Source organism: Anolis carolinensis, chromosome 5 (assembly GCF_035594765.1).
Source record: "Anolis carolinensis isolate JA03-04 chromosome 5, rAnoCar3.1.pri, whole genome shotgun sequence".
Taxonomy (NCBI): domain Eukaryota; kingdom Metazoa; phylum Chordata; class Lepidosauria; order Squamata; family Dactyloidae; genus Anolis; species Anolis carolinensis.
Window position 1 is genome coordinate 178257113 of NC_085845.1, and position 16892 is coordinate 178274004.

Sequence of the window (16892 nt, forward strand, 5' to 3'; positions counted from 1 at the left end):
TTGGCAAGATTTATTCGGAGGTGGGTCTTGCCCTTGCTCTCCTCTCCTAGTGTACCACAGGCTGTCTCTCATAAAAGCTTCCCTGGATGCAATTTTAGCTTTGCAACCAGTTATTTACAAGCATACAATAACTACATTCATGACATTTTCCAATAAGAAAAAGCTGGTACCTCTCTCTTTACAAAGAACAAAAAGGAATTCTGCAGCAATTTGCTTCACTCCTAAGTCAACATGAGTCATAAGACGCACCAATTTGTTTCGTAATGTTGTGCCGACTTCAGGACGATTGGACACATCTCTCAAAGGAGGCAACACCTACAACAAGAAGCAATTAATCCCAAAGGAAACCATTACAATATCCCCCCTTGATATCTCTAAAAAAGGTTCTGCTTTAAATGTCTTTCTGATTCAAGAGTTTGGAAGTAAACAGCAGCTAGTCACCAGTGGATTTTAATTAGCTTTCAAACACCAAAGGTATAATCACATTGCTTTATGACTGTAATTGAAAAGAAGGAACAACAACTTTTGCAATGTATCTCTGTGTGTTTTGGTTAGTTTTATAGTTATGTGGGCATGGCCTCACTAAGTAAATTTCACCTGGTTCAAATGCAGCTCATGCTGTACTTTAATGTTTTATTAAGTTACAGTATAATATAACAAACAAAAAAGAACAAGAACAATCTGCGTAAATAACATTTTCTTCGGCATATGTGACAAAAATATAAAATGACTATCAGATTTTTTTTAACATCTACATGAAACCGCTGGGAGAGGTCATCTGGAGTTTTGGAGTTGGGTGCCACCTTTATGTAGATGATACTCAACTCTACTAGTGTTTTCCACCAAACTCCAAGGAAGCCCCTCAGATCCTTGATCGGTGCCTGGCCACTGTGATGGACTGAATGAGGGTGAACAAGCTGAAACTTAATCCTGACAAGACAGAGGTCCTCCAGGTCAGTCACTCGGCCAATCAGGGCGTAGGGTGGCAACCTGCGCTTGATGGGGTCGCACTTCCCCTTAAGATGCAGGTCCGCAGCTTGGGGGTCCTCCTGGATTCAGTGCTGACGCTTGAGGCTCAGGTTTCGGCGGTGGCCGGGAGGGCCTTCCCACAGTTAAAGCTTGTGCGCCAGCTGCGACTGTATCTCGTGAAGTCTGACTTGGCCATGGTGGGCCATGCCTTAGCTACCTCCAGGTTGGATTACTGCAATGCACTCTACGTGGGGCTGCCTTTGAAGACGGTTCGGATACAGTTGGTACAAAGATCAGTGGCCAAATTAATAATGGGAGCAAGTTATAGAGAGCGGTCAACCCTCTTGTTTAAACAGCTCCCCGGCTACCAACAAGTTTTCGGGCCCAATTCAAGGTGCAGGTTATCACCTATAACGGCTTAAACTGTTGAGGACCTGCCTATCTCCACGATTGCCTCCTTCCCTACGAACCTACACGGACCCTAAGATCATCCGGGGAGGCGCTCCTCTCGCTCCCACCACTGTCTCAGATGCAGCTGGTGGGGACGAGGGAGAAGGCCTTCTCGGCAGTGCCCCCTTGGCTCTGGAACTCTCTCCCTAGGGAGATCAGGTTAATAATAATAATAATAAAACTTTATTTATACCCCGCCATCATCTCCCAAACGGGGACTCGGGGCGGCTTACATGGGGCCATGCCCAGGTTAGCTCCCTCTTTGCCCATCTTTCGCCGGGAATTGAAAACATGGATGTTCTGGTGCGCGTTTGAATGAATAGGCCCTTCAGACTTCTCTTCATACTGTTATTGGTTATGTTTACAAAATCATCTGGCACCTTATCACTGTTCCTTATCCCATATGTTATAGCATTTTATGGAACCTGTCCCCTTATTTCTCCTTTATTCATTTTGATTTTATCTATGGACCTTGAGCGCTGCACTTGTCATCTTTTGCCGTGTGCAATAATTGATGCTCAGGCTTTTAAGTAACTGTCTTGTATGTTGTTCTGTTTATTGTTGGAATGTTTAAGCTGCTGTTAAATTTTATGCATGAAATGCTGTTATGTTGTTGTTCGGGCTTGTCCCTCTGTAAGCCACCCCGAGTCCCTTCGGGGAGATGGGGCGGGGGTATAAGAATAAAGTTTATTATTTTTATTATGGTTAACTTCTGCCAGAGAGCCATGCTGGAGAACCCAGAGATTATTAGAGAAAAAACCTCCAGCATGTTTCTCATGCTGGAGAAACAAGATATTCCCAGATATTATCAAATAAAATTTTGTTATTTGCCAGTTTTCACTTTTGCAGAGGTCTTGTGCCCCTAATCTCAATTAATGTGGACAGCTGACTGTATATTCCCAAATATCTGGTTAGCTCAGCTGCTTAAAATATGACTGTTATTCATATAAGTGCCAATGTTAGCAACAATTATGTAAATATCTAACAAATATTACAGATACAGACCCCTCAATTAGGAAAACACTGTTATCTAATGGTTCTGTCTAACTGAGTACAGATATCTTGCCAAACATATAATCAGAATACACTATCAAATGAAATAAGAAAAGTTACTATTATGAAGAAAAGACATTCCTTTGAACTGCTGCTGTAACAGATTTTCTATTTGTCTTGCACATAACATTTAATAAATACTAAACTTGGAAATAAAGTATGACTGGAAATGACAATTTATATTTGTGTTATGCTGTTGTTTCTTACATATACACTACAAATTCATGTTAAAAAGTTTGTTTTCTTATATTCAGATTGCTTTTTAACCAACAGGCACCATTCAACAAAACAGGATTTACTTCCAAGGGAACAAGGAGAAGATAACAAAGCACAACATCAACAGTCTTGTTCAGATTTCCTTCCTTGGGTTTTCCTTCTGTATCTAACCACAGCAGAGCTTTATTTTGATCAGATATAATTTAACATATAGCAAATAATGTGTTGCTGGCAATTAATTCATACTCGATGAAGAAAGTCCCCTGAAATTTTAAAATGGGCACTGAATCAAACATATCTTGTATTTTGTAACCCTCATTTCTCACCTGAGCTTTGATAAACTTCCTTACATTCCGATGGGATCGGCAGCATCTTGTTAGTAGGCTGAGAACTGGAGTGAGCCCTTCCCGATAACTACTCCCCTAGGAAAACACATAGATAATTACATTTTTCCAGGTGCTGGCATTTTCTAATACACCTGTATTCACCTTCCAGGGCAAACGTGGGTGTCATACAGGACTGCAATGCAATTTTTGCAATACAGTGGCTCCTTCCAGTATCTAACATATTGTCGTATTGCTTTCCAAAGAGAAAAAGAATGAGAATCAATAGCTTATTCAAAAGCATCTATTTACTTTACAAAGCTATCCCTCAGGTTTTGTTCTGTTCCATAAACTCCACAAAAGTACTGGGTGGATGGAATCTGCTCCCCAACCACTTCTAATTCCACACTCAGGGCCATTATGGTCTTTGTTTGGTCCCAGAGTCTGAGGTGTGCCCTCCAAAGCTTATTCAGTTCTTCTTAAGCATTTCTCAAAACAAGATGCTGGACCACCAAATTTCCACAGTGCTAGTGAAATTAGTTTTCTAAAATTTAAAGATGTTTCTGACAACCACAGCAGATGCCAAGTCTTTTTCATATAATTCAAAATATAAATATGCCCTTAAAATATTCCTGATTTAGTTATTTTGATTGTCTAGATTTGGAGGCATATTAGGCAAATACGGTAGCTGAGAATATAAAGATATAAATTACAATGAACACTCTCAACATCAACTGACAATTTACATGAATCTTTCCACTCATATATTATGCCATACAGTTTCTAAAAACAGAAAATAGATACAGTTTCCTGATTATGCATTTCTACATAATAGCTTCCAACCATGAACATCTAAGATAATTGGAAGTAGGTTGAATATTAGTCAGGTCCATGTTGTTTAGAGTCATCTTACATCAAGTTTTAGAGTCACAGAACTCTTAACAGGCTCTTAACAGAATATGGCTGTTTTAATAAAATGGCAATGCTTTGAAAAGAGCAGTAAGAAAGAATACTTAATCCATCAAATCAAAGTCTTTCTCCAGAGACTGCTAAAAAAATGAAAAAGTAACTCATATCACAAGACATATTTAGCATGTAAAATGTACTTTAGCCCTCACATATAACATAATTACCTTGTCAATTCTCTTCTCCATGAACTTCAATAGCACTCTAAATGCATCCATGTTCATTCCATCATATTTTATGTCTGCTTCTTCTGTATTCTCTTGAGTTGATGGACTGATAAGCACATCCAAACATGACACTGGAACATTGCTCAAAAGGTTGATTGCATTGCTGAAAGGACATTTTTTATGAACAGAATTTCAGAACATTTTGTTAAAACGACATCTAACAGTAATACTACAATGTGAATTCCAAGCATTTGTGATGAAGAATCATGTACGTAACATAGGGATATTGTTTTTGTTGTTAATTGCTGTCTGGTCAGTTTTAACTTACGTTGATGCTATGGATAGAGATCTCCAAGTCACCCTGTCAACCATGCAACACAGATATTGCAGATTCAAGCCCAAAGCTTATTTGAGTGTATCCATTTGTAATGTGGTCTCCCTCTTTTCCTACCACCTTCTACCTTACCAAATATACAACCCTTATAATTCCAACACAATGTCATACTTCATCTTTGCCTCTAGTATCCTTCCCTCCAGTGAGCAGCTAGGCATTATTTCCTGGAGGATGGACTGGTTGGATCTTCTTGCGGTCCAAGGCACTCTCAGGATTTTCCTCCAGCACCAAAGTTCGAAGGCATCTATCTTTCTTCGCTCAGCCTTCCTTATGGTCCAGCTCTCGCATCCATAGGTTACTATGGGAATACCATTGCTTTCACTATGCGGAGCTTTGTTGCCAGTATGATGTCTCTGCTTTTCACTATTTTATCGAGGTTGGCCATTGCTTTCCTCCCAAGAAGTAAACGTCTTCTGATTTCCTGGCTACAGTCTGCATCTGCAGTGATCTTCCCTCTATTTGTCAGTTATCAATAGGTGTGGTTGCCATGATCTTGGTTTTCTTGATGTTTAACTGCAGCCCGGCTTTTGCACTTTCTTCTTTCACCTTGGTGATAAGGCTCCTCAGCTCCTCCTCACCTTCAGCCATCAGAGTGGTATCATCTGCATACCTAAGGTTGTTAATGTTTCTTCCAGCAATTTCAACTCCGACCTTGGATTCACCAAGTCCCGCACGTCGCATGATGTGTTCTGCGTACAAGTTGAATAGGTAGGATGAAAGTATACAGCTCTGCCGCACTCCTTTCCCAATCTTGAACCAGTCTGTTGTTCCGTGGTCTGTTCTTACTGTGGCTACTTGATCTTTATACAGCTTTCTCAGGAGACAGACAAGGTGACTTGGTATCCCCATACCACCAAGAACATGCCATAGTTTATTATAGTCCACACAGTCGAAGGCTTTAGAGTAGTCAAGAAAGCAAAAATAGATGTTTTTCTGAAACTCCTTGGCTTCCTCCATTATCCAGAGAATATTAGCAATTTGGTCTCTTGTCCCTCTGCCTTTTCTAAAACCGGCTTGGACATCTGGCAACTCTCGCTCCATGTATTGCTGGAGTCTTCCTTGCAGGATCTTGAGCATTGCCTTACTGGCATGGGAGAATAAGTGCCACTGTACGGAAGTTTGTGCATTCTTTAACGTTTCCCTTTTTTTGGTATGGGGATCTAAATTGATTTTTTCCAATCTGATGACCATTCTTGGGTTTTCCATATTTGCTGGCATATGGCATGCATCACCTTGACAGCATCATCTTTCAAGATTTTAAACAACTCAGCTGGGATCCCGTCGTCTCCTGCTGCCTTGTTATTAGCAAAGCTTCTTAAGGCCCATTCAACCTCGCTCCTCAGGATGTCTGGTTCTAGTTCACTCACCACACCGTCAAGGCTATCCTCTAAATTATTATCCTTCCTATACAGATCTTCTGTATATTCTCACCACCTTTTCTTGATCTCTTCAGCTTCTGTTAAATCCCTGCCATCTTTGTTTTTGATCATGCCCATTTTTGCCTGAAATTTACCTCCGATGTTTCTGATCTCCTGGAAGAGGTCTCTTGTCCTTCCTATTCTATTGTCTTCTTCTACTTCCTTGCATTGCTTGCTTAAAAATAGTTCCTTGTCTCTCCTGGCTAGCCTCTGGAATTGTGCATTTAATTGGGCATAACTCCCCCTATCACTGTTTCCATTTGCCTTCCTTCTTTCTGATAACTTTATAGGAAGTCAAAACCAGACAAGTAAAAAAATATTGAAGGAGCAAATGCTAAGAGGTCAAGAGAAAGCATTTCTCAATTTAACTGTGTGTCTGGTACTTTATACACATAATCTGCTTCCCAGCTTAAGGAATGGGAACAACAGTGTGGGACATGGGTGTTGCAGCTTTGGTGAGCTGTACCACAAAGGCTATTTTCAACAGTCCTTCATAAAGAGCATAAATGTAAATTTCACTAAGATATGTTTCTCAAAAGCAGTGGGAAGACCAAAGTATGTAGCCATACTGGTTTAAAAGTTCCATATTATTAATGAAGGGATGGTTCCTTTTGGCCATGTATGATTTACGCTGTAGTTTAAATGCTTTTGTTGTTTTTTTAATATATGTTATATATTGTGTTCACCTTTTCTAAACATGCCATGATACCTCAGTTAAACCTCTGACAAAGAAGGTCCTATTTACACAATCTTTATATGGGAGTATACGATCCACTTCACTTGTCTGCTGTCTAGCTGGAAGTTTTTTATTTTTGTTGCGCTGGGAATCTGGTAAAGAAGAACTGGAGAAAAAGAAGTTCTAGGTGTTGGATTGTAGCATGTCTATTGTATACAATGCAATAAACATCACCTGGGAAAGAATGGGATTATATTCTAACAGAGTTAAAATACTTTAATCTGAGTTAGAAGTGTATGTATAGTTATGTATTATGTACATAGGCAAGCTGCTTTCAAAACCACTTTAGAGCATATATGAAGAGCAAAATAGAAAGAAAGGGGGAAAATAGATTTAGCTTGCCACACCAGCTACCCTGGCACATTGAAAAAGTATCACTACTAAAATGGAAATCATAGGAAAAGTGAAAGTTGTTGAAACAAAAAAAATCATCCAGAGATGCATTTTTAAACAAGGTTTCAAAAGGCATCTAGAAGATTCAACTGTTTTTACTTGTGAAAGGTTTATTTGATCTGGATGATTCATTTTTCATGTGTACAGTGGGGAAAAAAAGTATTCAGTCAGATACCAATTGTACAAGTTCTCCCACTTTAAAAGATGAGAGAGGGCTGTAATTGACATCATAGGTAGGCCACCCTTAGTCACTTTGGGTGAGAAGGGTGGGATATAAATGCTGGAAATTATAGGCCTCAACTATGAGAGACAACATGGGAAAACACATCCAGAAAATCACATTGTCTGATTTTTCACAAATTTATTTGCAAATTATGGTGGAAAATAAGTATTTGGTCCATAACGGGGTGAGATCTTGCATAGAGCCCCAGATCAAGGGAGATTCTCAGTGGCCTTGTATCTCTTCCATTTTCTAATTATTGCTCCCACAGTTGATTTCTTCACACCAAGGTGCTTGCCTATTGCAGATTCAGTTTTTCCAGTCTGGTGGAAGGCTACAATTTTGTTTCTGGTGTCCTTCGACAGCTCTTTGGTCTTCACCATAGTGGAGTTTGGAGTGTGACTGCTTGAGGCTGTGGACAGGTGTCTTTTATACTGATAATAAGTTCAAATAGGTGCCATTACTACAGGTCAAGAGTGGAGGACAGAGGAGCCTCTCCCCCCCCCCCCCCCCCCCCGCCGCCACTGTATATTGTTTTCTGAATAAAAAGTTTGCTAAAACATATTAAACTGATCTTTTCTGTGGCGTTGGCACATCTCCCTATTCTAACTATGATGCCAAAGTTTCTGTTAAAGAAATTAAAGTTCAGGAAAGCATGTATTTAATTAACTGAAGCATTCTTGTAACTGGACCTCCAATCCTGAGAATCTCATATTTTAAGCTGGAGAAGAGGTGGTTTAGGTTGAATTTACAATAATTATGCTAATACAAACCACTGGGTGCCAAACTCATGGAATCAGAATTTAGAGGGCTAATTGGAATCATTGTCTTGTGCATTTGCATTTCTCTTTGTCCAATTTATTGTTCCTGTTACTGAAGGTCATTAGTTTGCAAGCATTGTAGGAGACTTTCTGAAACCGTTATGAGAAGCTTCAAAACAAAAGTCCAATTTTCCCCTTCCAACATCTTGTAAATCATCTTAAAATGAGGCTTGAAAACAAACCAAAGCTTTTCAAACTTTATGGTTTGAGGACTTAAAGTAGATATTTTTTTCCTGGGATTGAATGTTTAAGCTTGGGATCATTACATACATTAGGGAGCTAAAATATTTTAATCTGAGTTAGAAGTATATGAATAGAAAAATGAATTTTATAAACAAACTGATGCTGCTACTGCTGATAGTTTACGGTAAAGGGAAACAAACAGTTGGGGGACAGCAATTTGTGTTACTTCACATATCCTCCAACCATTTAAGGCTACATTCTAAAAACAACTGAGGAACAACTAATCTTGGGGAATTTACTGGATGGTTTTGACCAAGAAATGTTGTTCTTCTATCTCATTTGATGCACATATTCTACTGCAAAGTAGTCAAGAAGAGAAATTTCCAAGTAAATCCTCTACTTACAGTATAACTTATATCTGCCTGCCTCTCTGTTGAAGCTGCAGAACCAGAAGCTAAAATGCAACACTCATGCTATAAATTGGGCTTTCCTGGAACAACTATTCACAAGAAAACCTGCCTTCAAGGGAAAAAAAAGAATGGGCAAGGGCTGGCAAAAACAACACAGCAACCCCCCCCCCAAAAAAACACAAAAAACCCTCCAAAAACCAAACTCAAATCGGCAGCTTGGAGCCTTTCTATAAAAGCTCCTTTTTTACTGGTTTCTTATTAAGCAATGGTGTTCCCAAACACCTACAAAATTAATTTTCTGGATCACTGTGCTTCAGCTATTCTTTTCAATAACCAAAGCCTGGCTTTCTGATCTTTGTCAGTCTGCCTGACAGTTTTATTTGTGGTAGAGGAGTGTATGAAATTCTCCAGCTACCAGGAAGTCAGCAACGGTGCACAGATCTGCACAATAGTGTTTGCATTCCTGCTCCAGGGGGTAAAATGCTGCCTATATTATTCATTCTCTCCCTCACTCTCAGCTTCCTAGAGATCATTAATCACAGAGACATGACATCCACCCACTCCTGCTCTCAACCCCCTCCTGATATGCAAATGAGGATGCAAACAACCGCTTAACACCATTCAAAGTCTTGATTAAAATCTTATTAGTAGGCAAACATGGAATTCATTCTAAAATACAATCATTTAAATTGTGGATGTTCTAAGTGACAAGAGCCACAATAAGGTGTTATGCACTTTTTAGTTGGTCCAAACATGGTATTGTTTTGTGGATTTCAGTTTACAAAAAATATCCTGCATTCAAACAGAGAGAACAAAAAAGTTACAATTTAAATGTTAAGAGAATTGTTTTAATATGTATACATTTTTTGGGAAAGGGGGACATTATAGGATACCTTATTATAAATCAATCTTTCAACACACACACACACAGAGTTGAAACTGGTATTTGGATGGTCAGGAATAAATTGGAAAAAATCTTTGATTTCTATAACATAAACTTGTTCAAATATTAGAAATGTATGTATATGTATACATATATATTCTGCAATGTTTGAAGACAGATTTTGTCAAACAGCATGGGACATTTTCTAATGTCATGTGGAAACTCTGCTCTACTCACCCAACATCATTTGATTTTAGAAAATTTAGGAAGGTTCTAAGTTATTTTTCTTACATGGATATAAATCCCAATTATATATGAAGACATGAGCAGCATATTCAATCATATGGATTATGTTGTATATGTGTGCGTGCTTTCAAGTTGACTTATGAAGATGCCATGAATCCCATACTTTCTTCTGACAAGGACTACTGAGAGGTGGCTTGGTCAGTTTCTTCGTACAGCACCTGTTATTTGTTGGGGACCATACATCACCAATGAATCCTGCTTAACTTCCAAGATCAAATGGGATCTGGTACCTCATGCTTCTTGACAGCATAAAATCTGTTTGCAAACAAAGGCTTTCACTGATTTAGCAACCAGCCAGGAAACCTTGTTTAAATAAGGGTTGAGCAACCCTGGCAAGTCTGAGGACTAATATTTCTGCTGCTGGGATCTCCAGGAGAACGTCCAAGAATGACAACAAATAAGGAGGGCAGAACAGAAGTGTCCAGAACTCAACTTCTGGTTTTGAAATAGGAAGCTTTTAAATTACGTATAGGACAACCTATCTGAAAGGTGAACCATAACTTCTGAAGGCTTATTTAGGGAAAGGCAGTTCATCCGTTCCCCTTTTCCCTAAATAAGGCAGAGCACAGAAGCACATTTTCTGCACAAACAGGCATGAGGGGCATTCTTTATCAATTTCTGGTTTAAGCTAATTTTTCTGCTCAAGATAAACACAGTTTAACATAGACTTACATATCTCATATGTGAAAATAAAACTCTAGAGTGAGTTACCATATCCACTTAGATTTTTTTTTGTACCCAAGACGATATCACTTCTCATCAAAATAAGTTCCCACTTAGGCTATAAAATACATTAGTGTGACACAGCTAATAATTTGCATATTGACTATATGTTGTTATTTAACATCCTCTGCCATTTTCAAGCTGTGTTGTGTTCATTCTTCTCCTCATGATTAATTTTGAGTTTTATTGCTCTTCTCCTGCCTTCCCCTGTTTGTTATTCAACTGATGCACTTATTGCATCTTTGCAGAACTACAGATTCTAGGTATTGAACACATACTGCCCTCTATTCAGAGTGTAGAGCATAGCACATTAGTGTGGATTATGTGTGTGATTAAAGTCTGAAATTCTGTGCTTTAGAGTTCCAACATGTGGGATCAAAAATCTAGTTTTATAATTAATGTGCAGATGTATTGTGGGGTTTTAGGGATGGTCCTTTACAAATTCTGAAAATACATTTTTGGTAACTTGACTAGGGATTATTGGAAATGTCTGTCTTGAAAAAGGTATTGAGTCAAGAAAGGGAAATTGGTATGTCACAGGAATCCCAGTTTTATTTATTGCTGTGTTTTTTAGTTCAATGATATGTTAAAGGAAGCTGGCAGTGAATTTCCCATGACTTAATGGCAGAATCAGGAGGAGACACTTTCCATCTTCATATTACATTCCTATCTCTGCCCCCCCCCCAAAAAAACAAAAAAAAAACAACTGTCACTGAATAGTTGAAAAACTGAAAGTACAGTAGTGAATTTATATCCACAAAGGGTCATGGGGAAATAAAAAAAATCTTAAAAGTTCTGTCACATTTCTTTTCCCTCTCTCCCTTCCTTCCTCTTTTCTGGAGAAGCCAGTTTCTGATTGATGTGTACAAGGGGGAGAAGAAAAAGGTTCAATTGCTCTGGTGCTTGACTATCACTACAAAATTTAAATAACAGTCTTGGGTACAAAACTGGTAAGGAAAGGTGCAGTGAGCCAGGGAATATGCCTAAGAGGTGGCTTCTCAGGAACAGATAATGCAGCAAGATGGACTAATTATGGTCACAAAACTCTGCTCAAATACCAGTGGGTCTACAGCTGTTACATGACTAAGATCTAACTGTCATCAAGATAAATAAACTCACCCTCTATCAGGCTTTGTTTCAGCAGGTTATGCCTTTAATTTCAAGACCTACCCACATATGTTTGAGAGTTGGCAGGAAAGAAGAGAAACAAGTGAGCAATTATTTACATCCTAGGCAAGCTCTACAGCACCTAGTGTGAAAGATCATTATTTTTATAGCTGCTTCAAACTTTACTTAAGAGAACCACACATATACAGACTCAGAGCATGTTGAACAGAGCACTGAGAAGGTGGGCTCAAATGAGCTAACTACACAGGCTACATACTATAGCTTCTGATAACTGCTCTTACTAAACAGTGCTCTAAGCACAGCATTTCCAACTTGTCTGCACATCCATCTCTTAATAAAGGTAATATGCCATGTTCTCCCTTTCAGCACTGAAGCCAGTGTACAAAAGAACAACTTCACTGTGAGACACAGGGTTATAACAGACCCATTTACAGTGTTCGAAATCAAAATGGAATCCTTTAATATGAAATCTAGAGAGATATCTTGAAAACACAAAAAAGTTGTTTCGTCATGTCAAGAGTTTTAGTTAGAATTGGCATAAGAAGGTCTTTCCTAATATGATGCCCTCCAGATGAGTTGGGCTACAACTTCCATCAACCCCAGTCTACCTTCACAGAATCATTGTATCAGAGTTAATTTATTCAGTTTTTAAAATTACACTCCAAAAATTCTATGCAAACTTAATCAAAAATTAGTATTTTAAAGTGTCCAGTGACTGAAAAATCAAGTCGAGAACTGGAAGGTTCTATTATCTAAATGCTCAGTGATGGCTACTAAAAACTGTGCAACTAGAGAAATGTAACCTTTGAGTGATTGTCTGTACAGTCAAGTATTAGTAACTTTAAAATGAAAATATTTACACATTCTAATTAGAATTATTATGAAAGCAAGGACTAGTATCTTCAGTTCACAGTGAAAGCAAAATGAAAATAAAGGCATTACTTTCCATTTTAAAAAAGAAAACAGGCAATGGAAAGTAAGAGAATGGGGCAATAAAATTTAATTACATCTAGCAGACAAGCATCAGATGAAACTGGAATATCCTTTGAATAAACAGATTCACCAACCTGTGCAACTCTTCTGTTTTATCTTCAGTAGGACCCTGAGTTAACAAGCAATGACGCAGAATAGCAGTCATATAACGAAATTCATGAGAGTCATTCTGTATAAATATAAATTGCGAAGAAAAACACATTTCACTGTCTTCAAATGACGAGATGAAGTTAAAATAAATAAAAGGGTTGTCATGTTGTGAACATCCTTATCAACATGAAATTTGTTTGGCACATTCATCTTAAGCTATCTCTTAATGAATTCAAAATTCTGTTACATACTTCTATTACAACTCTGTATGGTCACTAATTGTCTCACTCTACCCTTCATTTTGAGAGTTCTGAGCAACTAATATTCAAATCTGGTTACATGAGTGTGGATAAGGCTGACATCAATATACAGTACTATTCGTTATTCTAAAGCATTATTTGTACCAATACGATGAAGTCCAATTAAGCTACCTCCATGATGAAAACACTTTTTTTTTCACTGAAATAGGGAGAAGGTGCACCATTCCACTTCCCTCACACCCTTAAAATTTGTTCTAGGGTTGAAGGAACCTTTGAAGTACAACTGAGGAGGAGAAGAGATGGTAATGAAGACTACTAATATCCAACTTCCCTTCTGGAATTTGAAGTGATATGATTAGGCAGGCCTACTGTGCTGCACCTTGATAAAACTTGATTACTCAAGTCAACACAATCCCAGCCTCCTACCAAACTCAGGAAAGCCACGTACTGTTCAGTCTCATTCCTCCCTGCATCATCTGCATTCTCTCAAGAGCCTAAATAAGGAGGCAGAGCTGAACATGGAAACAAAACTAAAACCAACCAAAGTCAACAAGATTCAATATTGTCTAACTTTTTCCTAACAAAGACTTTCTTTTGCAGCAACACTTAGGACACAAAATTGTCAGGACACATCTATTGTCCTTTAGCACCTAAAAACTTCATTGAGAGTGCATTAAATGCTGGAAATTTGGAAAATACTCAGAATTACTAGCTTCAATATCCCCCCCCCCCAATGCAGTTCTAAAATACACTCTGCACATTCTTATCTATAATTATTACCTACTTACAGTTAATATTAATCAATTGACAATGTTTGCACACCGCTTTTAAATTACAGGAGCTCTACTTTTATTGAACTTCTTTAAAAGGCAAAACAAAGTTTCTCTAATAAGCTGTGGGAAATACCTACGGGAAATGTGCAAACACACACCTTTGATAGGAAAATATTACTTTCACTAACGTTTTCAAAAAAACATTTTTCCTAGCATTAAATATATGTCTCCACTATGTACACTCCAGTGAATTACTCTTTTTGGGGGTGTATCCATGGGTTATCAGGATGGGGTACTGTGGTAGTGCAGTAAGTTACTGCTTCTAAAGAAGGCAAGTGTGATGCAACCCTGTTGGAAATGACAACCTTATTCAAGCCTTATCTAGTAATGTTTATCTATGATCCTGTTGCTTACTGTTTCATGTATATTCTGGTATGCAGTTTCCTTTACTCTATGGTTCCTTAGAAGTTATAAAAGGGGCTGCAGACCACATCTTTCCTTTTGACTATGTGACCTGTTGATAGCTGTTTGGTTATAAAAGAAATGTCCTGGCTGGTTGGCACAGAGAATTATCTCAAACATATCTGAAACTGGACTGATAAGTTTTGTACCTGTGTATGCTGAACACATGAAGCTTGCAAGTAAACCAAATGTTATTTTTTATTCAAGTCTACTTCATTTTTGTCTCTTGAGTGCATGACATAAAACAAGTTGTTTTAAGGGAGTATATATATATATTGGGCAACTGAAAAACAAAAAACAAATAAATAAATAACTTTATTTATAACTCGCCCCATCTCCCTGAGGGGACTCACTTCTGAAGCACTGCTGTTTTTTAATGCACTGGCAAATCTGTTTTCCCAACGTATCAGAGATAACAGATTATTCAGTCTAACAACTGAAACCATTGCCTTGCATAATTATATTTGGTTGTATATCACAAGAGAAGATTCTATTCTAAAGGGTTTTTGGCTCTTCTCTGAAAGATCATGCTTTTCTAAAAGTTATGATCTCCAAAAGCTGTTTTTCAAAGGATTATAAATGCAATTTTCCAAAAAACCCAAGATATGTTTGCACTACACACATTTTCTCCTGGTAAACTAATGAAAATCACCTTTTCTCTCTCTTCAGGAATATTTTCTCTTGAAGGGGTATAATTAACTGCATCCAGAAAAAAACATAAAAATACAATGTAAAGCAGCAAACTGGGATTTTATGCATTTCCAGATTTGCTGTTGATGGCTGTAAAAGTCAGAGCACTGCTTCAAACCGAGTTCTTCCCAGATAGCAGACTTCTATCCAAATTAACTAATACGGGCCTAAAACAGATTTTTCCAAAACAGAAGAATTATTTGACATCCTAGACTTTTCCTCCTGCCTTATCTTAAGAATGATGCTATAAGTGAGTAGTTCATTGAATAAGCACCAGCCATCTGAACACTGAGTTTAGGCACATCTCAAACATGACAATACAGATATTAATCTTACCTTCACTACTAGAGAAATAAAGTTTGGTCAGGACATTTCAGCTCAAGTCTTACCTCACTGTGTACATTCCAGCTGTCAAGAGTAACATTAAAGAGAGCTTTCAGTGCTTCAATGGCACAATCTGTCTCTTGTACTGACAAAGGTGATGTTTCCTGTTCTTCAGCTGTGATGTATTTATCTGTCCATTTTATGCTAAATGCACTTTCCAGGGCCTGAGTCAACAGTGGCAACCCCTGGAGATCATATCTCAGCTGTGATCTGATATCTGTGTGCAAAAGGGAAAGGAGGAAGAGGAGTCGCAAATCAAAGCACTTTATGTCTTCAACAAACTGTTGATCCTTGCATTTTTTCAGGAGGTTGCAAAGCATAGCTGCCAGATTCAGTTCCAGGCTAAGTTTCTGAGCAGCTGGGCTATTAAAAACAATGTTACAAAGGCATTTTAAAGCTTCCACTATGACAGGGAAATCAGTCATATCCTCCAAAGGATCCTCCAGAGAATCCAACTTTGCCAGCTTCATCAAGATCTGCATGTTCTTCTTCGTTGTTACAGGAACTAAGACTTGCTTGTCTCTTGAGAGAATACGCAGAGCTTCCAGACAAGTAACTCTACATGATGTTTTTATTTCTTTGTCCAGTAGATGTAATATTTCTTCACAGAGTTGCTGAGCATTTTAGGGAGCAGGGAGAGAGAAAAGGAGGTGTTACTTTGGCACTGAAGGATGGAACCCAATTATAGTGATAGGATTCTCTTAAAAATATTTAGCTTACTATACTCCAGCTTGTTACTTATTGATTGAATCAGCATATTGGTTGAAGTAATGAAAAGCTTCTCATCTTTATTATCAACATACAGTATGTCACACAAAGGATTAAAACGTCCTAAGTATGTGCCTATGCATACAAGTAGTTGTAGTATCTTCTTAGGAAAACAGTAACAATTCAGGCATCCTTTAACTCAAAACTTTAAGGCTCTTATGCGGGAATCAATGTATGCATAAAATATCAATATTCTTTTTCCACTGAGCATGCTCAGCCTTTATTAGACTACCCCCCACCCCAATCTATTTCAGGCTTTAGTAATTTTATGCCTAGTTTCAGCCACTTCAATAGATTCTTGTCTTTTTTCATTGGCAGGTATTATTTTTGACTATTTAACTACAAATTCTTACTGTCAATCAGAAAAGTATGCATACACACAACCTGGTCTTCTCGAATGTTTATATCCATGTACTCTAATCTTGAGTAGGATACCTGCAACTCTTTCCTGGAACCCTGATCTCTCCACACTCTCCAGGCTTCTCTTTTTCTGACCCCCACTCTCCAAGCATGAACTGCTTCTCCTTAAATGATTCAGGAGTGTCAATTCACGTTTACACTGTTAAATAACCATGCCCATTCCGAACTCCTGACGATTCCAATATTAATCTTAGCCTACTTATGTGACAATGGCACGGTGTGTATGAATGATTAAAAGCCTGTACAGGCAGTAGAAAGAATGACGATCTTGTCAGAGAGATGACCCAAAAGCA

General features: G+C 38.2%; 1 protein-coding gene across 1 annotated transcript in view; it reads right to left on the reverse strand.

Annotated features, from left to right (window-relative positions):
* Window positions 1–16892, reverse strand: part of ric8b (RIC8 guanine nucleotide exchange factor B) — a 35492-nt gene that overhangs the window by 8457 nt on the left and 10143 nt on the right. The window contains exons 3-7 of the mRNA XM_003220890.4: window positions 15417–16025; window positions 12827–12921; window positions 4145–4307; window positions 3015–3110; window positions 171–315 (exon numbers count right to left, since the gene is read on the reverse strand). Of these exons, the coding sequence (XP_003220938.2) occupies window positions 171–315; window positions 3015–3110; window positions 4145–4307; window positions 12827–12921; window positions 15417–16025 (1108 nt within the window). The remainder of the gene's footprint in view (window positions 1–170; window positions 316–3014; window positions 3111–4144; window positions 4308–12826; window positions 12922–15416; window positions 16026–16892) is intronic.